General features: G+C 35.2%; 3 protein-coding genes across 7 annotated transcripts in view; 2 read left to right on the top strand and 1 right to left on the bottom strand.

Annotated features, from left to right (window-relative positions):
* PDCD4 (programmed cell death 4) overlaps positions 1-8,058 on the top strand; it is a 25,957-nt gene extending 17,899 nt beyond the window's left edge. For both annotated transcript variants that reach the window (XM_033131212.1, XM_033131213.1), the window contains exons 8-12: positions 430-544; positions 3,390-3,497; positions 3,727-3,837; positions 4,529-4,668; positions 7,317-8,058. In XM_033131212.1, the coding sequence (XP_032987103.1) occupies positions 430-544; positions 3,390-3,497; positions 3,727-3,837; positions 4,529-4,668; positions 7,317-7,377 (535 nt within the window). In that variant the 3' untranslated portion in view covers positions 7,378-8,058. The remainder of the gene's footprint in view (positions 1-429; positions 545-3,389; positions 3,498-3,726; positions 3,838-4,528; positions 4,669-7,316) is intronic.
* BBIP1 (BBSome interacting protein 1) lies at positions 7,578-23,669 on the bottom strand. Of its 4 annotated transcripts, none has more exons than XM_033131215.1 (3): positions 23,463-23,669; positions 10,399-10,471; positions 7,578-9,467 (listed from the first exon to the last, which is right to left on the bottom strand). In XM_033131215.1, exons 2-3 carry the CDS (start codon positions 10,442-10,444, stop codon positions 9,301-9,303), a joined length of 213 nt encoding a protein of 70 aa, XP_032987106.1. In that variant the 5' UTR covers positions 10,445-10,471; positions 23,463-23,669; the 3' UTR covers positions 7,578-9,300. The 4 variants fall into 4 exon arrangements, with proteins under 4 accessions (XP_032987106.1, XP_032987105.1, XP_032987109.1 ...); XM_033131214.1 differs by lacking the exon at positions 23,463-23,669 and adding an exon at positions 23,174-23,310; XM_033131218.1 differs by lacking the exon at positions 23,463-23,669 and adding an exon at positions 22,869-23,018.
* SHOC2 (SHOC2 leucine rich repeat scaffold protein) overlaps positions 23,203-23,669 on the top strand; it is a 69,068-nt gene continuing 68,601 nt past the window's right edge. The window contains exon 1 of the mRNA XM_033131211.1: positions 23,203-23,317. The gene's annotated coding sequence lies outside the window, so the exon portion shown is untranslated. The remainder of the gene's footprint in view (positions 23,318-23,669) is intronic.

The following is a 23,669-nucleotide window of genomic DNA, read 5'->3' as shown; positions in this document are numbered from 1 at the left end:
GGAAACTTAGATTTGGACTTAGCCATGTCTTAGGTTTACTCAGGTGTAGATGTTAATTTTCTGGGCTTGCTTCTGGGCTACTTTTGGGTAGGCATGGATCTAAGTAAAAGTTTTACGTGAAATGTTCCTTCTCAGTGTTATCACTTATTTTGTAATAACATTAGATTTTTATTGACCAAGGAATGAAAATTATAATAGACTATGAGAATATTAACATGAGAAGCAATTTTTTTTGCTCCCAACTTTTTATTTTGAAAAATAGTTTTTTAAAAGACTTTTCAATTTTAGGTTGCTTTGTGTTATGTGAAAGCTTTTTGTGAATGTGGTTTTTTTTTTTTTTTTTTTTAAACTTTATAATTTGGTCAACCGGAAGCCTGTCCACATGTCAAAATTAAATTTATTTATTTAAGTATTTAATGTTTTCTGTAGAGCTGCTCTGGACAAGGCTACTGTGCTCCTGAGTATGTCTAAAGGTGGAAAGCGCAAAGACAGTGTGTGGGGCTCTGGAGGTGGGCAGCAATCTGTTAATCACCTTGTTAAAGAGGTAACTATTGGGTAGTATCTTTAACTTAATTTTATGTATTCCTCTAGCTGGTATTTTTGTGCACAAAAATTAAGTTTAGTCTTAAAGCTGCAAACAGAAAATTGAATCTTTATATATTTGGCATATATTTGGCTTTGAGTTATATAATTTTTGCTATAAATTATACAATAATTGTATAATTATTAAATTTGTATGGTTTCCCTGACTTAAAAATGGACTGTATTAAAAGGGCTTTCATGAATAATTATAAGAAAGCTGTATATGAAAGAATGCATGTAGTGTTTTTCTTATATTAGTATTTTAAAATGTTCAAATATTATTGAAATAAGACTTATTTCCAGTAAATATCTATTTTTGTATGAGCAATTTGTAACTAGATAGTCTCAGGTTATAAATTATGAATTATGAACACTAGAGTATATCAGAGTGGTAGATTTTTGTAAGGAGGTTCACTACCTATATGCATGCTTTAAAAGAAAAAGTAATTGATTTATTACATTTAAATGCCAGATTTATTTTTTACAGATTTTTTTTGGGGCAGTAAAATGATGTTCTATATCAAGAAACCAAAAGTATTTAATCTCCATATTTGCAGATTTTAAGAAAATTAGAAGATTTATAGTTAATGTGCTTCTGATTTTGGAATACAATCTTAACATGTGACTATTGTTTCAATACTTAATTTGTTAATCATATGTATATCTAGTTTGAGTGTTAAGGAGCTTAAATTACAGTTCGTGCTTTGACCATTTTTGCCTTTATATGTGTTAAGATAGATGAATTGGTGTTTGTAATATCATGATTGTAATAACTTTTAAACAAATCAAAAAATTATTAGAAAAATTGAGTATAAAAACAGTCAAGATACCAGGGCAGTTTGGCAAGAAAATGAAATAAAAGGCACCTAGATTGGAAAGGAAGTAAAACTATCTTTATTCTCAGCTGACATGATCTGTATAGAAAACCAAATGAATCCACATACACACAAAAACAAAACAAGCAAAAAACCAAACTATTAACTATTAATAATAAATGAATTCAGCAAGGTAGGATAAAAGATCAATATACAAAATTCAATTCTACTTCTATACATTAGAATGATCTGAATTCAAATCAAGAAAACAATTATATTTACAATAGCATAAAAAATGATTACAATACTTAGGAATAAATTTAACAAAAAATACAAGTCTTGTACACTGAAAGCTGCAAAACATTGTTGAAAGAAATTAAAGAAGACTTAGCTAGATATCCCATGTTTATGGATTAGAAGATTTAATATTGTTAAGATGATAATACAGAAGGTCCCCAATTTAACGATGATTCGATTTTTTGACTTCATGATGGTGTGAAAGCGATACACATTCAGTAGAAACTGCACTTCGAATTTTGATCTTTTCTTGGACTAGAGAAATAGGCAATAGGATACTTTCTTGTGATGCTGGGCAGTGGCAGTGAGATGATTTTGCCTAACTGTAAGCTAATACAAGATCTGAGCACATTTAAGATAGGCTAGGCTAAACTATGATGTTCTATAGGCTAGGTGTATTAAATGCATTTTGACTTCACAATATTTTTAATTTATGGTGGGTTTATTGGAAAATAACCCCATGCTAAGTCGAGGAGCATCTGTACTCCCCAAAATTAATATTTTGAGAAAACTGCCAAACTATTTTATGGTATATGAATTAACAGAAAATGGTCAAGATACAAATTGAAATAAAACTACCAATATTTGAGTTTGAGGCTGACATTATTTGGATATCCATTTATATTTATATGGAAGGATGAGTTGTACAAAGAGAACTTTTAGAAATGTTTACATGGATTTGAATTTATCGTTCTCAAAAACGCATGGAACCTGATGGTAAACATTTACTACTTTAAGTTACATAACAGTTTAAAAACTAAGTGATACAATTTAAATAATAAATTTATGTATAATTATAGTGAAAATTTTATTCAAATAATATGCTTTAAATATTTACTACTCTAAAGCATAATAGAAATTATCAGGATGTATTCTGTTAATCAAATTTTACTTTACCTTTTATGAAATACATTGTAGAAATACGAAATACGAAGTGGAAGATAGATGAGATTATTTTATTCAGTCAGTTAACATTGAACATCTACTAGGTGCAAAGGTGATTTTAACAGGCAGTGTATAGGTAGGAACATTACTAGTTGAAGTTCTTGTGCTGATAAACTTTTCCTCCTTTTCTCTGGAGTCAGATGTTACTGTACAAATTTGAACAAGAAAGACAAGACTTACCTCTTTAGCTATAACTGGAAGCTGAATTACTTACTGATGAATGTTTTAGATAACGGGTTTCAAATCCTCAGTTGTAGAGAAAAGAGAAACTATATGGAAATCTTCACCCTGTTGTAGTAAAGTCCTGATACCTCATTTTTTGGATCCTAGTGCATTATTAAAGTCTAGTGAGACTTTAATAGGAAGTGAGAGTTTGTGCCACTTTAAAAGTTCATTTTGAGACTTTCAGTTAGTGCCCTCTAGTGGTATTTAAGGAGCATTGAAGAATTCTGGTCACAACTCAAGGTATGTACATCTTAAGTCTACACGTAGATCTCAGTGATTATTAAAGACACACTGAAGCACTGCATTTTCTTCATAGTTATGAACCATTTAAAATTGGGGATTTACTTTTTAATTATGAAAATATTCTGTTATGATAGTGTCATGTCAAGTCTATATGTTCTTAAGACAGCTGTTTGTAACCTGCTATTTCACTATGTAATGAGATGAGTAGTAAATCCTTTAGGCAAAGCACAATTGTTTTAAAATTCAGAAATTCTAACACATGTCAATTTTTGAATTGAATAGATTGATATGCTGCTGAAAGAGTATTTACTCTCTGGAGACATATCTGAAGCTGAACATTGCCTTAAGGAACTGGAAGTACCTCATTTTCACCATGAGCTAGTATATGAAGTAAGATTACTTTGACATGCCAAAGAGAATGATTTAAGTGTTCCTTTTTGTATCGTGGTACTTAATGCTTCTTTAATAATAAACGTCTTTTTAAAAATTCAAGTTAAGAGAGAAAGTTTTAAATTTTTTATAATGATTAGAATTACATATTAGACAAAAGGGATCTGATACATTTTATGAGCAGTCTCATATGAATTAATAACCCAAAATTCATTCATTCGATTTTTAGGCCATTATAATGGTTTTGGAGTCAACTGGAGAAAATACATTTAAGATGATTTTGGATTTATTAAAATCCCTTTGGAAATCTTCTACCATTACTCTAGACCAAATGAAGAGAGTAAGTATAACATTAATTTTGAACAATTTTTAGGCTTATACCTTAAATACGTAATGATTGAATAAAGATTATGAATTGTTAATGAAGTTTTCTTTGAAGTATGTTTAGTAGTATGCCTGTAGGTGTGTTTTTTTCCTAATGGCAATGTTTATGTTTGAACTTTTTTGCAGCCATTTGTTGGAAAGTAACACTTTAATGAGTTTCTTTTTAACCTGTATTTTTAAAAATGTGATTGTGTTCTTCCTCAAGAGTTCTGTTTCTAAGATACGGTAATTTCTATTTTATATCTAGAGAGAAACATGAACTTTTAACAAATTATACTTTATTTAAATTATTCCTATTTAAAATTGTATACATTGTTATTAAAATATTGGTGAGGTTCTTAACTTGCCTTTTATTTTTTTCGAAATGTAGTAAATGTATATAGAGAAGTGATGGGGAAGAAATGTGTCCAATATCTGATGTCTGGAGATGTTTTGAGAGAACAGTTTTAAATTAAAACAGTCTGTAACTACTATCTGGTACATTCTGTAACTACTACCTACTATCTGTATTTTTTAAGATTCAGATGTGACTTCAGTCTTTTACATGGATATTTGGTCTTAAATATAGCTTGATGACAGTGATGAGTTATATGGCATTATGTATTTTGTATGGGCTAACATTTCTGTATATAATTTCACTGTTTTAGGGTTATGAGAGAATTTATAATGAAATTCCAGACATTAATCTGGATGTCCCACATTCATACTCTGTGCTTGAGCGGTTTGTAGAAGAATGTTTTCAGGCTGGAATAATTTCCAAACAACTCAGAGATCTTTGTCCTTCAAGGTACTTTATTACTTTCTTAACATAACACCCTGGCTTAGGTGCTTGGGAAAGCTAAGCTAATTTTCTATCATTCCAGCTCTGTCCAGAAAAATGGTATCTTCCCTGAAGTCACTCAAGAGTCAAAATCATCTAGTTTGAGTTTGTGGAAAAACAAGGACCGAGTTTATTTTGTCCTTTATAAATCCATATAGGACTACCTCACGAAGCCACTGGAAGGGAACTAGTTTTGTGGAGAAGTTCTGTGTATCAGGCTCTGTCCTGAGTAGTTTAAATATTATTTCGGTGTAGATATTATCACCAATAAGATAAGAAAATTGAGGCTTAGGGAGCTGTAATGTTTCTTTTCTAAGGTCACATGGTAGAAGCCAAGGATCATTCCAGATTTTTTCTGGCTTCAAAGAACTAGGCTCATTCCTGTATTCTACATTGCTTCCTTTTGCTTCATAGAATGGAGAATTGGGGCTAATTGGATTTTATCTCACTAGAAAGCATCTGTGTGTGTGTGTGCGCGCGTTGTTGTGATTCTTTGGAGGTATTATATTTGTGCTGCTAGGATCTGACTCTTTAGTAGTTGATGAATTTTTTGTTGTTAAAGCTTATGATGTAATACGAGGTGTGATCAAAAGATATGGTGAATGTTTAAATTAAAAAAAATTAATACAATAAAAGACACACTGCTATTAATCCCCTTCAAAATACTCCCCCTCAGGGATGGCTGGTTAGAGCATGGTGCTGGTAGCACCAAGGTTGCCGGTTCTATCCCCGCATGGACCAATGTGAGTTGCGCCCTCCTTAAAAAAAACAAAACAGAAACTCCCCCTTGCTTTGAACACACTTATCCCATCGTTCTTGCCATTTTCTGAAGTAGTTCTGGAAGTCGTCTTTTGTGAATGTCTTTACTTCATTCTCCATCATGGCAATGCTCTGTCACACATCACTTCTGGTACAGCAATTTCTGTCAAATACAGACATTATGGTGTGTCCTCATCCACCTTATTCATTGGATCTGGCACCGTGGGACTTACAGCTCTTCCCCAAAGTCAAAATGACCATGAAGGAAAAACGTTTTGAATCGATTAAGAACATCGAGACAGCCATGACAGCGCAACTAAAGACACTCACGAAAGAGGACTTCCAGAACTGCTTCAGAAAGTGGCAAGAACAATGAGATAAGTGTTTTCCAAGCGAGGGGGAGTATTTCGAGGGGGATTAATGGCAATGCATCTTTTACTGTAATAAACTTTTTTAAAATTTAAACATTCACTGTATTTTTTGATCACACCTCATAGGTATAAAAGTTTAGTAATAGCTGAACTTCTTATGTGGGTCTGTTTTATGTACATTTTAAATTTTTGTAATTTTTATCAAAAAATTTCTAAGCTTTCTGTATTTTTAAGTGTATTGTGTGTTTTAAATTTCAGAATAATACTTGCTGGTAGTGTTTTTTGCTCTAGAAAGTAGAAGCTATTAAGAGAGAAGAATAAGATAATGGTGGGAGATAGTTGAATGGCTTGGATAAAAATGTTTGAAAAGGTAGATTTCTACTTGGTGATGGCACCCTTTATGTATTGATGTGCCAAGTGGTATACATCAGTAAAAACTTAACTTTGGCAAGACTTCTTGCTACTTACTGCTTTGTTCCCCACCTTGGTCTCCTAATATTGTAGTCTATGACTTTATGTTCATGAAAATATAGCTGGTTTCCATGTAAACTTGGTATGATAATGGGTCAGCACCTTGGCACTAGCTTTTTAAAAAGTTCTTCAGCCTTTGTTCAAAGGTTTAACTGGTTATCTCTATTGTGGCTTTACTCTCAAGTATCAATTGAGGAGATACCTAAACTTTCTGTGTATACCATTGAACTTTGACTTTTTACTGTCTCTCCTTCTGCTTATTTGGGTGAAGTGCACATTTGTGTGTGGTCTCAAATGCCTGCGTATGTTGGTCTAGGGTCAGAATAAGGACTAATTCTGCCCAAGCTCTCCTTCCTACTTATTGCTTTTGGCTGCTGGTCAACTATTCCTCCTGGGTTGTTGTTACTGTATGTAGCTAGGGTGTGGTTACAGTACAGAACAAGGCCGCTTGAGTTTGAAATAGCTGGAATCCCCCAAATGAGGCATAGGCTGGAATTAATTGGATTCTGATTTATTTTTCCATATTCAGGTTACGGCTTTTCTACATCTGAAATGTTTTTTTTTTTTAATTTTAAACATGGCTAGTTTGATAGGTGCTGTAGCTCTAGTTTACATAATTCCAAATTATGTTGTTTCCTATTTCGCTTACTGTTTAGCTTTCAAATAATATTAATAACATAGAAATAAATATTAAATTTCTAAATAGCAAATTTTTCCCTCATTTATATTTTAACTTTTTTATGTAACTCCATGTGGACAATGAACTTATTTCAATAAGCTTTTGTTCAACTAAAAACTGCTGAGATTAGCAGTTCATTTGATATGCCATATCCTAGGATATATAGCAGGGAAAGTCTGTTTGAAAAGATTGAGAGGCATATTGATTTTTTTTTTTAAACAATAAAAACCTTCAAAACTTAATGAGTAACCAGGAAATACCAAGTTTTTAATTTTTAAAATCGACTATAGTCAAAATTTATATCTGTTTTCATGTTTATGTTCTTTGTATTACAGGGGCAGAAAACGTTTTGTAAGTGAAGGAGATGGAGGTCGTCTTAAACCAGAGAGCTACTGAACATAAGAACTCTTGCAGTCTTAGATGTTATAAAAATACATATATCTGAATTGTAAGAGTTGTTAGCACAAGTGTTTTGTTTTTTTTTTTTGTTGTTTTTTTTTTAAAGCACTTGTTTTGGGTACAAGGCATTTCTGAAATTTTATAGACTTACATTTAAGGGGAATTTTTAAAGGAAGTGTTTTCTTTTTCTTTCTTTCTTTTTTTTTTTTGAGGGTATAAAGGAGGGACATAAAACAGAAAAGTAACCACTTCTTAAGTGGAATATTCTCATAAGCTACCTTTTGTAAGTGCCATGTTTATGACCTAATCATTCCAAGTTTTGCATTGATGTCTGACTGCCACTCCTTTCTTTCAAGGACAGTGTTTTTGTAGTAAAATCACTGGTTGATACAAAGCTTTATTTAGGGGGTAAAGTTAAGCTGCTAAAACCCCATGTTGGCTGCTGTTGTTGAAATACTGTGCTTTGGGAGTAAAAAAAAAGTTATTTCTTTGTCTTGAAGAATTTTAAGAAAATGAGTCAGTCATGAGACTTATTCATCTTTCCAGGGAACATACTGATTGGTCTTAAAGACTAGACAGTTAGGTAAATGGTGGCTGGAACATCTATTTTTCTACAAAACTGGAAAAATGAACCTGGTTCTAGAAGAATGTATGACAAAATAAAACGTGTGAAGCAGTGTTGATTCTTTATTGGGAGTACATTTATTTTAGTTTTTTTAAAAACTTATTTCACACAGTAAATTTTAAATCACATAAGGGAGCATATTTGAACCTAGTGAATTTAAACTGTTTCTTACAAACTTTTAAATCCCAAGTACAATAGTAAATAATATCTTTTAGTATTATACTTGGGAAATGCATGCACACTTCCTTATTTTTTGATTTTTATAGCTTAATGAAATTTCTAAAAAACACATTACCTTTCATTATTCTTAAGTTCTATTACTGAATGTTTGCGTTATAAAAAATTATTCTTCAAAGACTCAAAAGTTTTATATTTATTCAGTGTCTGAATAGTAGCTGCCAGTAAATAACAATTATCTAAAGAATGATCACATTTTTAACCTCTTTTACAGATCCTTAATTTCTCAGCAAGGCCCAAGGTCTATGCTAATTTAAATGATCTGTTATTTATTTGACTGCAGCAAACCAATCAAGAATTATATTCAGAATTTACAAAGGTATTCTTAGGAATATACCTATTATAGATTTAAAACCACAAATCGTTCATATTTACCTCATGGGCTCTTTGGAGTCTGTATTACTTGCTATTTTTAGGGTTTTAATTGTGTTTGATACCTAGATAATAAAGGTAGCCAGTAATTTGTTAAGTCCCTAAAATCAGTATAATTAAAAGCTCAGGTGAGGGTTTCTTAAAAATGGAATTTATTTTAAAAAATACAGTTTTGTCATTACTGGTAAGATCAGTTGGTCAGGCAAGATAGCCTTAAACATGACACGACACACAAAATTCATAAGAAAGTTTTACAATTAGGTAATGTAAAAGCCCAGCATGAACACTTAATGCAAGATTAGAATGTATCTTCAAATTCAGTTTTTAGTAAACATGTAAAGATTCTCTGAATATAAAAGTTGCATTTAGTCTCTTGTGCCTAAGGATGTTATGTGTAAAACTGATAGTAATAGGAATGGTGAACAGTAATTTAATTTGTAGTTCTAAAAACTTGGGTAAAAAAACCCCATAAAATTGGCGTTCAAAGTTTTTTAATTACTTCAGTACAAACCAGAGTGTTTAAATTCACAATACAAGTTTCATTAGTCTTGGGTATTTTTATATTGTTTATATGAATACTATCAGTTTTATTAATACATACTACTTTCAGCACACAGACATTAATATATTATTTATTAGCTATTAATAGGAAGGTAGGGTGTTATGAAGAAATGCTAAGTTATCACTCAGTGAGTTATTTGTTGCTGTTCCTTTTCTGCCATTTCTTGTTGGCGAATCGTATCCTGTGCAGCTTGCTGCATTTTCTCCAGTTTTTCCAGAGTCAGAGATTTTAAGGGTAAAAGTTTGGGTTTACACAGCACCATTGTGGTTATATCTTCCACAGACAACTGTCCTAAATTTAAAAAGAAGTAAGAATTAATTTGAGATAATCCAGTTTGGATTTGCAAGTAGAATGAAGGTCTAAAAACTTAATACATTGTTGATGAAAATCTTGTTCTCATAGTTAACCCCTCTAACATTTATTCAATATATATATAAAAAAATCAGCATTTAATACTAGGGAGTTCAAGAGGAAGACAAGTTTTGAACTTTCTACCTATGATTCTAAGCTATCAAGAGACAATTTTTTGTGTCAAATGTTTAATTTAAAAAAAGATCTGGGAGAAATACAAAGTCCCTGAAAATACTTACATAGTAAATAAAATATGTATTCATTTATTATGAATATTCAAATTACTGAATGTTTAATTGAAACCTTCAGCTTTTCTTACTATTGCTTGATTTAGGCTTCTTTTCCCCCACTGTCAGACCTTACTAAATATTATGGTGAACTACACTGCTCTTTTCTCATTGAAAATTTGATCTTGTAATTTACAATCTTGAGTATAACAGGATTTCTAGGTTTGAGAAACTTCTTCATTTGTCTTCCTTTTACTGGGAAAAAGCGATGGATTACTCTTTTACAACCTAGTTTTGAAAGCAGCATAATAGAAATGGACAGTAAATGTGGGTTATAGAACAGAATAAGTTGTCAAATGCTAACAAATACTGTAGACATGCACCACTTAACGATGAGTAGACGATCCGAGAAATGCATTGTTGATTTCATTGTTGTGCACACACGATAGAGTGGTTACACACACCTGTATGGGATAGCCTGCTACCCTTCAAAGTGTACAGCATGTTACTGTACTGAATACTGTAGGCAATTGTAACAATGGTTGTGTATCTAAACATCTAAACGGAACTGCCTATTACTTTTTAGGTCCCTATTATGATCTGGGAGACCTAAAAAAATACTGTTTTATTTGTGATTTAAATACCTTGTTTTGGAAGAACTTCCCGGAATACGGACTTCATTTCTGCCATGTCTGAATTGTTGGATACAGTTTTTGCCTTCAATGAGAAATCAATTATTAGTATTAGTATCACTCAAGAATGAGTTCCCAAAGCATATTGCTTGGGACATTTCCATTGAAGTAAAATCAGAATTTCTATTAAAAAAATGAACTATCCTTGTATAATTTCCCCCTTAATTTCCTGTGGGTCTTTCCATTGAAACTAGGTTGAGATAGTCCACATAAAAGCATCTAAATCTTGGCAACTTTCATTTATCAGTGGTGGTGGTGGTAATTGGAAGACTGCATATTCTAAAATTTTGCCCCTCCTAGTGAAAAATTGGTAAGGCTTGTTTTTTAGCCAGATAATTACATATCAGCTGAGGAAAAACAGGCATTTATAGCAGCCACTTGGGTTATAGTCAAATACTTGGGTTATTATAGATTAAAATAAGACTGGGTCTTATATTAATTTTTGTTCCAAAAGATGCAAAAGATGCATTAGAGCTGATGGTCCAGCTAGGTCTTATTTTTGGGGAAACACGGTAGTTAGGGAAAGGATGAGTTAGTAGGTAAACATTTCCTAACATTCTCACTTCTCTCAATAGCTAACAGCTGGTTTCTACTTTAACCCTATTATAATGACAAAAAACATCCCAAGGAGCAGTTACTGGCCACATAGCTGCAAGTTATAAGGAAGTAACACAAACAGGTGAAACTGGCTCTTGAAGAACAGAAGTGAGGTATGCTTTCAGTTTACTATTTTCCTCAATACAGAGATATACTATATGCTAAAGTACCAGTGAATACCCTCATCTGAGAATTTTGTTAGAATATCCTAGCATATATATATATATACACACACCATCTCTGGCTGATGACATTTGTTCCCAGTGTTATTGACGTGCCAGGTTGCTGCTATGCTATGTATTCAAGGTGTTCTGGATTGTAATTTGTAGCACGATCCCTTTCTGAACAGATGGTTCTCTAGACAGTCCCACCCATTTTGTGGTCTTTCGCCAGACTGATGCAGCCTTACCATGTATCTTGCACAACATCACCAGAGAAGAAAGATTTATTATAAGGCAGTGATGCTGGCTTGGTGCCTGCCTTTACCACCCACTGCAAGTGAGTTGTAATCAAGTGAAGCTGCTTCTGGTCTTAGTTATTCCCACTCCACTACTACTTTGACATTCCTTATAAAAGTTGCCTACTCTTAATCCACCAAGCCTCTTCCTCTCATTCAAATTTCTATTCTGGTACGGCTAAGGTTCTTGAGGAATCTCTATCTGCTTTCCAAAACTTTGTCATCAAAACTGACCTCTATGCTGCTCTGTCCAGCAGTAAACATAAAGTAGGGAATGGACCAAGAATAAATCAACTGTCACTAACTGGAATCTGAGATAAATGCAGTATGCTATTTTCTTAGAATGCACAACTTCTCCTGCCACATTCTTCCCTTCCTGTTACTTAGGCCTGCCAATGGTACCTAGTGATCATTTACCTTTTCCCCCCCAGGTTATGTTGAAGGTTAATAACATTGCAGATCCATGATTAGCCTCAATATAACTAAAATAACATGTAGCCTCTCCATTAAAGATATCACAATGAAAATATTCATTAGGCCTTTACTTGGGCCTGATATGACATGATATGCTACTGAAAGAGAGGATATACGTTATAGATGTTAATAAATGTGAAGGAAATACATAGTAGCTAAGCGTTTTTATATCACCAAAATGCTAAAACAATGGATGAACAAATACTTAACTCTTAGCTGTTTTATAGACTGCAACGCCAGCTGTCTAGAATTCAATTACTATGCTTTCTCTGGTCTGTACCTTTTTTCACATCTAAAATCTGGCCTGAGGAAAGCAATGAAACTTGGTGCTGTACCAAACCTTAGTTCTCTGTTTGAGCTACCATTGTTACTGGAGAGGGTGTGGGGCCAAAGGCCTGGTAGGGAGTGGGCTGGACCTAGTGGGGAAGAGTAGCGCCTTCATATGCCTGGGTGGAGTGTCTGCTTTACTAGGGTTGCTTTCAGTTTACTATCTTGTTCTTACTCCCCCCGTCCCCCCCAAGGCATTGGCAGGAGAGAAACAGGAAGGGAAGGGCTAAAATAAGCATGGTGGTGGTTGGATGGCTGCACTGGCAAGGCTACATTCATTGTCTTGATAACTGCCCAGGGAGACCAGAGTAGGAAGGAGCATTTATTTCCTTCTCCAGGTAGCCTGCCAATAGCCCAACATGGGTATTCTGTCTGGTACATATAACACGCCCTAAGGAATTGTGGCTGCTCCTAAGAATACTTTCTTATTGGTAAGGTCAGATGTGTAACATTGGGGACAGATGGGCCAAAGAAGAAACATACCAGCTATGGCTGAAATTCAGATGTATCACACAACTGCCACATCATTCAATTCAATAAATATGTGTCTACAAAGTGCCAAACAAAACAGACAACAAAAATGTTGCCCTTTTGGAGCTTACAGTTTAGAGTAAGGGGGGAGAAATAATAAAATGCTAGAAGGTAGTAAGTGCTATAGAAAATAAAATAGTTTAAGGGGATTTAGGAGTGCAGGGGATGGTGGTGGGTATTGCAATTGAAATAGGAAAATCATTGTCTCATTAGGAAGGTGAAATCACTGTGGTCTCATTTGGTGTGTTTGTCTTACACCAAATGATTTGGTGTTATGTCTTAAAATTGTAAAAAAGTCAAAAGCTTGATAGTATCCACAGTTAGGGAAGGTATAGGGAAATGGGCACTCTGTTGGGGGTAGGTTTGTTGGTACAGCTCTTTTAGAGGGATATTTTGTAGTTTTTAATATTTTATAATATTTGCTAAAAATATGCACATTTTCTTTGACATAAACATTTTACTTCTAGTAATGAGCTCGAAAGGAACAAAGCACAAGTGTATAAAGATACAGGAATAAGAATGTTCGTTAAAGCACTGCATTGAATAGCAAAATGTTCAGCAATATGACAAAGTTTAAGTTATAGAACAGCCACACAATGGAATACTGTGCCAGATTTTAAAATGAAAGATGGTAAAGGCATATTTTAAGAGAAAACATTAAACTGCAGAAATAAAATTCTTACACTAATAAAACCCAAACTTTCACTGCTTTTAGAATGCAGTGGCAATCATTTTTTGAAGCTCTTGGTCTGGGTAATTGGAAAATAATCTGCTGCTTCCTTTTCCCCCATAGTTTCTTTAGTTTGGAATTTCTCCTAGAGATAATGGTTTTAGATGGATAGTGCATTTCAAAGTCATGACAAAGTAAGCAAACCTGTCATAGCCATTTAAGCTGGATGCCTAAAATTAATCCAGAAGAATCTGCAGGGAAACCAAATCTTTCTCATGAAATATTTTACTAAGCTGTTAGGAGTGAGAGTTGAAAGATACTTAAGTCTAGGAACAATCAATCAATCATACAGATGTTGATAAGTTATCATACAATTTGGACAAATTAAAAATCTCTAGGGTGATTTAGTTTGGTAATCAAAATTATGGGTGTGGGAATGGACAGGAGCACTAACGCATGCTTCTGAACCTTGGAATATGTATCAGTGGTCCTCAAATTTTATGCTTGCAAAAACCCCAGAGATTTTGAAAAACTAGGTGGAACTCCTTGACACATTTCTAAATTGACACGTAAATTTAAGTTTAATAGTTATAAAGGATATAATTACCAGCATATTTAAAAATAACACTAGTCTTTTAAAAATATACACAATGTAATCTAAATATCAGCAACTTGATAGCTACCATCTTCCATTAATTTAAAAAAATGAATGTTTTAATCAGATATTGTATATCTTTTTTCTCCTAGTTCTCTATTTCCATTCCAGTTTATTTTAATGTTATGTATTTTCATGCTTAAACATATTTTAATGATCATCCTACCATATTTTTCTGCTACAAAAATGTTTACAAATTTAAATGACAAATTTTTAAATAAATTTAAAATATTCTGGATTGAGTTACTACAAGTAGTGAAAAATTGATTAAAACAAATTACACAATAACTACTGAACATAAAAAATAAAGTTAATAGCTATATATCCGTTAAGAAGGACAGCTTTGGATGTGAGTACTGGACAGTAAAGATGAGTAGAAAAGGATGCTCTTTTTGGTGACAGGGAATTATTCTTTCAGAGTGGAAAGTAAATGTACTGTAAAAGGAGGAATTTGAGATCAGATGTGCCTGTGCAAACATTTATTTCTTTCATCAAATATACTAAATATCTAATGTGTCAGCCACAGCTAAATGAGGAAGATACAGTGGATAAGAACCAGTTCTTGAAGAATTTGGGAAAGGTGAGATGAGGGAAGAGAGACATGTAAATAAACAGTTACAGTTGAACACAACATACTTTAATAAAAGCATATCTATTGTGCTTTAAACAACCAAAACCATGAATGACTTGGTTCAGGATAGGTGACAGTGGCTGGTCTCTGAAGAAGAATTACTAAATATGATATTGGAACTAGTCCCAGAAGGATGAATGGGGATTTTACTATGAAGAGAAGCAGCTGTGTAACAAAGGGAGGGTGTTCTTGACAAAGTGAAAAATATGTTCAAAGAAAGAAGCAATGGAAAAAAAAGCCCGAGGGAATGGCTAGAGTAGTCTGCGTACTGTGGTGGGACTAGCTAGGTGGAGGCCAGTTCGTGCTCAGCCTTGAATGCCATGCCTCAGAGTTTGAACTTTACATCCTATATACAGGAGGGAGCTAATTGGTGGCTGAGTGGGTACGTGACATGATTCATTTTTTGGAAACCCATTCTAGACAAAAAGGAAAAACAGAAGAGACACTAGAGGCAAGGAGATTAGTAAGCTATAATTGTTTAGGTATGATGATCAGGGTATGGACAAAAGCAGTGATGACAGGCATTATTAAGAGAGGATACAAGAGGTATTCAAGGATATATGAAGTTGAGATTCAAACATCCACTACCACTCCCCTTTCCCCCTGCTCCCAACTCTTTGGGTGATAAGAAAATGACTAAGGATGACTGCGATTTCAAGCTAGCATGTTTGAGTGGATGGTTACAGGTATTAAGTTGGGAACACAGAGGAGGAATAGGTTAGGAAGGAAGGGTGAAGACCACAAATTAGGTTCAGACCAACTGAGTGTAGAAGTCCAGTAGGAAGGTAAAAAGGACCGGAGGCACAGAGTCCGTGGAATAGTAGTATAAGCAATAGAACTGGACATAATCTCCCCTAAGAAGGATGTGGAAAGACGGTAGATGGTAGGGTTGGTGGTTAAGAGTATATAGTGTAGTGGTGGAGAAAAGGATCTGGAGTCAGATTAGTCATTTAAACAGATTAATTTTCTAAGCCTCAGTTTCATCTGTAAAGCTTATAATGGCACTGACTTTAATTCATATAAATGAATTTAATTCATTATAATGGCAATAACATAATTCATATAAATCCATCAGACCAGTCCCTAGCACATGATAAGAGCTCAGTGAATTTCAGTGATTCTTACTGTTGTACCATTACAATGTTGTCATAAAATTAGATTTAGAAAAAAATAAGTATTGACATGTATTAATAAGAGGCTTATTAATAAAACAAAATGAAAAATCTACAGGCAAGCAGAAATACTTTAGAATTCTCTACTCATCCTCCTGACACCCATATTTCCTTAAAAGTTACCTTAAAGGAAGAATAGTTTCAATGTCCACAAATCTACTTTAGCTTCTTTTGTCTAGCATAGTGACTCTTAAATTTTAGTTTGCTTAAGAATAACTAACAGCATAGTGTATTAGTACAAAATCATGAATTTAACTATATAGACATTTGAAGGAATTTCTATAGTAATTTTGAAAATAACTTTTCCCCTAAGAGTTAACTTTGGAATCGAATTACCCATTTACCCACCTCCTAGTGCATCCCCTGATACATACATGTATTATTAAATTTAACAGACTAAAACCAGGTCTAGGAAAAGTGATTTTGTCCAACATCACATAGCTGGTAAAAACAGGATTTGAACTCATGTCTGCCTGACTCCAAGGCCTGGTTTCTTCAGTTTTCTTTATGTTGTATTTGTAGGAATGGCCTGAAGACCCCAAAAGCATTTAGTATGGCGCCTCACTGGAGGAACACATTTAAGATGTTAGATTAAGAGTAACATGATGTACAGAAGCCAATGAAGGTTAAAGTAACATAATCTTCAATTTCTACTGAAATGGGCAGTTTTGAAGCTACTAATGACCTTTGCAAAGTAGGATGTACATAAAATGTGAGTCAAATAGTAAAGCTCATGTTAAAAATGTAAGTGCAGCATACTGTCTAAAGTACTGTATTTTTTTTTTCTCTTTAGTTTGAGAATTGTGTCACAATCAAACTAATGTATGGCTCTAAACAGCATGTGGTTTTTCTTTCTCACACACACTCGCTCCTTAATTTGACGATTCAGCATTCCAGTTGCCATATTTGATACCATCCTGAAAGAAATCTCTTAGCAGGAAAAAATACCTCTTTTTGTCTGTAGATTTTGTTTACAGCATTATTTTTAAAAGAAGATGCCACTGGAACTTTCAAATCTCAATCTTAATTAGAAATATGCAACACTTTAAAACCTTACAAGTTTTGTATTTTGTTTTCCCCCACAGATCAGCTTATATGAGAACATGATGAGATGAAGATCATGGGTTAAATAGCTGAACAGGACTATTAGCTTTAGATTTCATCTAACCATCTGGAAAATGTAGGCCATAGTCACACAGGGGGCAGACACAGAAGGGGAATAGATTACTAAAATCCAAATTCAATTCCTGGTAACTCAAAGCATATACATGTAGATCAGAAATATCAAAATGAAAACATACTGGGGGTGCCAGAGCCAAGACGTGGTTTCTAAAAATGCTCAGGACAGGATTTGGATGTTTTAAAAACTATCTAGGTCATACCAAAGTCTCCTTAGTACCTTTTAATCTTTGCTGTGGGCCTCAAGGAGCCATTCTGTTGGTCAATGTAGTTATCTCCTGTGTCTGCCACTCCTAACTAGCCATTAGCTCTTCATAATTTTTTATCCCTCCATTAATTTACCTAAAATTTATCAGCTTATCCTAATTTTTAAAAGTTGAAATTAAATTCTAGGATGCCCAGTATTTTAAATAAGTTGTGACAGTAAAATCCAATATATAATTCAAAACAGAAGCTTGTACTGGAGGTTTTTTTTTTCATTTTTTTCTAATTTATTTTATGTTTATACTTCAAATGGGGTACAACTTGTATTCTGTCTCTACTGCTGTGTGACCTTGAATACATATCTTAATCAATTGGAGGTTTGGTTTTCTCATACAGAACTGTTTAGTATCTATTCTGAGTTACAAAGTTCAAGTGAAAAGTGGATGTGAAAGTGCTTAGAAATACAGTGTGAAACTTATTATTTCAGGTCTAATTATCATATTGCTATAATTAAGGACTTGTTCTAGATTTCCCATCAAGTACCTTCCAACCTAAAGTTCCTTTGAATCCTCATCAGCACCATGGTACCTATGACAGCACGATCTATTTAAAGGCTTTTGTTTCAAAAACCTGTTTTATTTTCAAGAGCATGTGCTGTCAAATTGTGTTCTTAAATATATTTTTAAAAATATAGTAAAGCAAATCTATTTTATGATGTAATTGAAGGTTGAGAAAATATGGATTGTTTTTAAGTTGGTGGCAAAGAGTAAAAAACCTTTAAAATTGTAATCAAGGGAATAGAAGCTTAGTGGATATAAGAATCTATCTTGAATTTCTGATGGAGGTGATAAGTGACTCACTGCCTTACTAAACAAGTAAATGCACCTGAAATGTGGCAAAAAGGAAGCACTGCTAAAGCATTGTGAGATTCTTGGCCAAAGTACCAATCATGTTTTCATGTAAGAGACAGAGGTCATAAACTGGTGGCCTTTGGTTCTATCTAGTTAAATGTTTTGCTGGCTTACTAAATGTTTAAAAAAAGTATTTGAACCGATGTTTAAAAATCAGGAGATTTCATATAAAGTCCAAATTTCAGCTCTTCTTGACAAATCGGGCAACATAGGCCCACGTTCCCCCATGGTAAAATTTGGCTAGAGCTGGGAAGTGATGCCCCATTTAGATGAGCGCAGGGAGATCTCCAGTTTCCAGTACTGCATATTGTTTCCCTTTACCTGTCCAGCTACTACAGGCACTTGGCTTTGCAACTTAAGTAAAATAACAGAGCCAGTGCAACCGATTACAGGCCAAAGTGTCCTATTTTATCATTAATAGGCATTAAGAAGCAAAAATACAGTCTCTGGGAACTGAGGGAAACACCAGAGGCAATCCTGTTTTTATGTAAAGAACTGGATGTTTTTCTTTCGTGAATATTTAATAAGTTAGTTCTTTTTAAGTAAATTCAATCTGGCTAGTGCAGGTTGTGGATGGGGGTAGCAAGGATGGTAGGAAAATGGCAAAAAAATTTATCTTTTATCTAAGACTTCTTGTGGACTAATAGATGAGATTTCAAATGCATTTTAGAATTCTGAATGTAAACTAACATGAGAAAAAGGTGAAAGAGCCCCAAAAGAAAGTGTTTTTCAGCAGACACTACGTAGTAATGCTCACTCTAAGTTGCTGCCCACGTGCTAGCAGAGTGCCTAATTTGGATTGATAATGTTTTGCTATCTGGCATCTGCTGGTAGAAGAATGTTGCAGCATGTTCAATTTGGCTAATTAATCCAGACTCATGTGAATAAAATGTGTGGTGTCAGCTTCTGGAATGTGCCTAGGCCTAAGAACAGGAACTGTTCTTAGGTGAACTTGGATGATGGTCTCCTTCAGTAGCAGACACTACTATTAAGTTAGTAGAATGACACATGCTACTCATGCAAAATGCCTCTTTCTAATAATTTTTGCTATTTTAAAATTCAGTACTAGAAAATGGTCCTAAAAATGTTATTAATCTTTAAAAAAGGTATTTGTTAAATGCTTTACATTGTCAGCATCTGAGATATATAGCTATTTCAACAGTATGCAAGGAAAGGGAAATAAATGTTACTTTCCTCAGTATTTCTCAAAACCTGATCTTCAGATCACCTGCATCAAAATCCCCTGGACAATTATTTAAAATACAGATTTTTCTGGAGGCTTCCCCAGACTCCCTGAATTAGAATCTCCAATTTTTAATTAAGTTCCCCACATTAAACTTGGAGAACCACTGTTTTAGATTCATTCACTTGATAAATATTTAATGCCTACTATGTGACCAAATTGGACTGCTTTAGAAGTTATTAACTACCATACACTGACTGCATACCATGTGCAATACACCAAGCTAAAGCATTTTACATATACGAGGTATGATCCAAAGATATGGTGAATGTTTAAATAAAAAAAATTTATTACAGTAAAAGACACATTGTCATTAATTCCCCTCAAAATACTCCCCCTCACTTCAAACACTTATCCCGTAGTTCTTGCCACTTTCTGAAGTAGTTCTGGAAGTCCTCTTTCGTGAATGTCTACTTCATCCTCCATCATGACAATGCTCTGTCACACATCACTTCTGCTATGGCAATTTCTGTCAAATACAAACATTATGGTATGTCCTCATCCACCTTATTCACTGGATCTGGCACCATGCGACTTCTGGCTGTTCCCCAAAGTCAAAATGACCATGAAAGGAAAACATTTTAAATCGATTCAGGACATCAAGGCAGCCACGACTGCGCAACTAAAGACACTCACGAAAGAGGACTTCCAGAACTGCTTCAGAAAGTGGCAAGAATAATGAGGTCAATGAGGTAGTGTTTTCAAAGCGAAGAGGAGTATTTTGAGGGGGATTAATGACAATGTGTCTTTTACTGTAATAAATTTTTTATTTAAACTAAATTTTTTTTATCACACCTCATACTTGATTCATTCTGTTCAATAATCCTAAGAGGTTTTGTGGCTCCATTTAATAGATGATAAATAGAATGAGTAAACTGTCCATAGTTAGAGCTAGTGAATGGCCCTGTTCCTGAAACCCAGGTCTGATTCTGAAATCTGTGGTCTTAATTGGTATATTATTTTGCCTTCAATCTGGAGTCAAAATTGTTTTATAATCCCACAAATTTCCTTCTACACAAATGTAATGACTGATGGAGTGCATTATTTAGCTTTCAATATGATGGCTAAAGGCAGTCTATACCAATCTAAGAGTTTCTGCCCTCCAGAGCACTTTGTTCTGCTCCCCTAAGTGCATTTTCTTCCTTTCACTTATCTTTCATGATCAAATATAAGTCTAGGATAGGAGTACACGAGCTTGGCAGCTTTGGGAACTTTCCTCTTGTGATTATGAAGTAAATTCTGCAAACACGTTTCTATCCAGTGGGCAGTGGATGTTCCTAATGTACTATGTGTTAAGTATAGTCTTGGTTTTGCAATTTTTAATAGGCTGAGGAATGCTACCAAAAAGCTATCATGAGAACACCAGCACCAATTAGGGCTTGCAAAAGAATTTCAGGGAGAAAAATAACATTGCCTAAATTGGAATGTGGCCAGATGGCCAGCAGTTGTCTTGGTATCTGCTTTGATAACATCAAGATTCATCTGTATATGAATTGCAGGGCCCACACATCTTTCATCAACAGTCCTCTGGGTGCCATGAGTTGAAACTCATGAAACTGTGCTGACGTCAGTACACTTTGCTGCAGATTACATTGCATCAGCTCCAAGTGTAGGCAGAGTAGCAGCAACACTTTATTAAAGGTAGGCAGTGTATGTTGCCAGTCCAGGATAATAATGCATAGTCTACACACACAGGATTAAATGCTAAACTCTTCTTCGTAAGACACCACAGAAGGATGCGTGTGCTGAAAAGTGGGATGGATTCAACTAGCAAGTTACAGCACAGGAACATGTAGTTACATTTGAGAAAGCTTAACTAAGAATGGAAAAGTATGACTACTGTGAAGTATTCTCACAAAAAATGTTAAATTGAATCTAACCAAGGCTCTAGAGCAACTTCTGGTTTACAAGAAATAAGGAAAAAGGAGACAAAGACTCTTCAAAATGCTAGTGTCACAAAGGAAAAAAAAAGGGTGGGAGAACTGTTCAAGATTAAGGCTAAAGTTACAATACCCAAATACAATATGGAAACCTTGACTGGATCCTGATATTTTTTTGCTGGGAGTGGGGGGAGGGGAAAGTTTAAACGATATTCTTCGGTCAAATGAGAAAATGTACATGCAAACTGGATTTTAAATACTACAGAATTATTAATTTCCTTAGTTGTAATAAGGAGGTAATTAGGAGGAGAACTTTATAATTCGTAGGAAATACATGTTGGAAATTTTCGGGGTGACTGCCTAACAATAGGTGTCTGCAACCTATTTCCAAATGGTTCAATGACAATGAAAAATGTATGAGAATGGAGGAATATGGCAAAATGTTAACTGTTGGATCTACTTGAAAAGCGTATTAGTGTTTATTTTTAAATGTAGGAATCTTTTCAAAATAAAATTGGGGGAAGAAATCAGGTTGGACAGTCTTCAGAGGGGAAGCCTAAGAAAGAGTTGAGTAGTAGGGACTAGGATGAATTTCTGATAAACTGGAGTTCCATAAAACTTTGGTGCCAGTATCTTGGGCACCCAAGAGACACCCCAAAATTCAATCTTTCAGTAAGTACTTACCAAAATAATATCATGTGCTGTGTAAAATGATAGGCAGATGACTCTGGTACAAACCATTCTATTTAGGCGTGAACATAGCAGTGAAGCTAAGAACATAAGCAGCTGTTACATAAAATAGTGGTTGTCATACAAGAGGTACAAAAAGTGCTAGGTAAGCTCAAAGGAAATTACTTCCTACTGGGGAGAATATGGAAACACATCTTCAAGGATAACTAGGACATGGATACAAAGTCACAAAAGGTTGGTGCTTCAGTGATTAACTTTGGAAAAAACAATAGTTCATTTTGGCTGGAGTATGAATGAATACTAAGGAAGTAGAAATTAAGAAGGTAGGTTTGCACCCTTGTTGGTGACTAGCTGGGTATAAACAATTTTCAATTTATCTCAAAGTTGTCCTATCCACCCCCCCAAGCCTTAGGCATCCAATCCTGTGCTACTAAAATGACGGTTCTTGATTCAAGCCTATAGATGGAACTACATAAGATAATGTGTGACAGCTCTTGTAAAGAGCCATAAAGAATACTGTGTTTTACTTTAAATTGTTAAATAAACCGTAGACATGCAGGATTAGTACAGTATACCTTCATCCAGAACTGCAGTCAATGCTTACAAACCCTCAAGAGAGGAGAAACAATGAAAAGGAAGAATATTAAGAATGTGAAGACAGGAGGCGGGGAAATGAGACTTTGAAGTTTTGCTGGGGTGGTGGGAGGCCATCCTTTTCCTTTATAGCTGGGAATGGAAAACGATTTCCTCAAGCTCCCTAATTCTCGGTCCTCCAAAGGTCAGGGGGTGAAAGTACTTAACCGGAACTTGCGGGGTCACGAGCTCCAACTTGCGAGTGTTAGGGGCACCGCCCCACGGCCCGCGCCCAGGCCCCTCCCGTCCCGGGTGTCTGCCGCTGGGCGAAGAGGGTGGCGGGCGAGCGGCCTCGCCCCACAGTGGAGCCTCAGAGGGGCGGAGGGAGGGCGGGCCGCCGCTTGGCCAGCCCGGAAAGAAAACCTTCTTCCAACGGAAGCAACTCGGATCCCCGCTTGCCTCCGCGGCGCTCCGTCTCCTAGGGACCGTCCGGCCCAGGCCTGCGCCACGGGTCGAGGCCGAGGGACACTCACCTTACTTCGCGACTCCAGTCGGAATGAACACGCCCTGGGACGCAGATTATTCCCACCCTTCGGCCATGACCCCATTCAGAAGTGCCCAATGCAAGTTCCGTGCAGGACAGGGATTTTCAGAGCCCTCAACTCTTGTCCACTTATGTAAGTGACCAGACGTCCCAGCAAACTAAATCCCAGGAAACCTGCTCCCTCCTCTCCCCGAATCCGGGCAGGTAGCCCTAAATATGAATAACTTGTCTAACGTGGGATGTCTGGTCACCTTTGGTCTCTTTTTGGGCCTACTTACAGATGCTTCTCTTCCCAGACGGCTCAACTGTTGCCCAGGGCAACGGAGAGATTGAGCGAAGGGAAAACTACGTCACACTGGAGACTGGAAACCAGAAAAACTCCCGTTGCCATTATCAGTTATGGCTGCCTTAGCTTCAGCGTCAACTTTCGACTGAGTTGTCACTCTACCCTACTGGAGGCTCACTCTGTGGCCCGCCTAGCCAGC

The sequence above is a fragment of the Rhinolophus ferrumequinum genome, chromosome 16, assembly GCF_004115265.2.
Source record: "Rhinolophus ferrumequinum isolate MPI-CBG mRhiFer1 chromosome 16, mRhiFer1_v1.p, whole genome shotgun sequence".
Taxonomy (NCBI): Eukaryota; Metazoa; Chordata; class Mammalia; order Chiroptera; family Rhinolophidae; genus Rhinolophus; species Rhinolophus ferrumequinum.
Note: the sequence above shows the minus strand (reverse complement) of the source record. Positions and strands in the feature narration are given on the sequence as shown.

Coding starts and splice junctions, on each gene's coding strand:
- BBIP1 (XM_033131214.1), bottom strand. CDS start 23,248: ATGGGGTCATGGCCGAAGGGTGGGAATAATCTGCGTCCCAGGGCGTGT. Junction 10,472..23,173: donor GACTGGAGTCGCGAAGTAAG/GTGAGTGTCCCT, acceptor TTCTCATTGAAG/GCAAAAACTGTATCCAACAA. Junction 9,468..10,398: donor GGAAGTTCTTCCAAAACAAG/GTATTTAAATCA, acceptor TTTTAAATTTAG/GACAGTTGTCTGTGGAAGAT.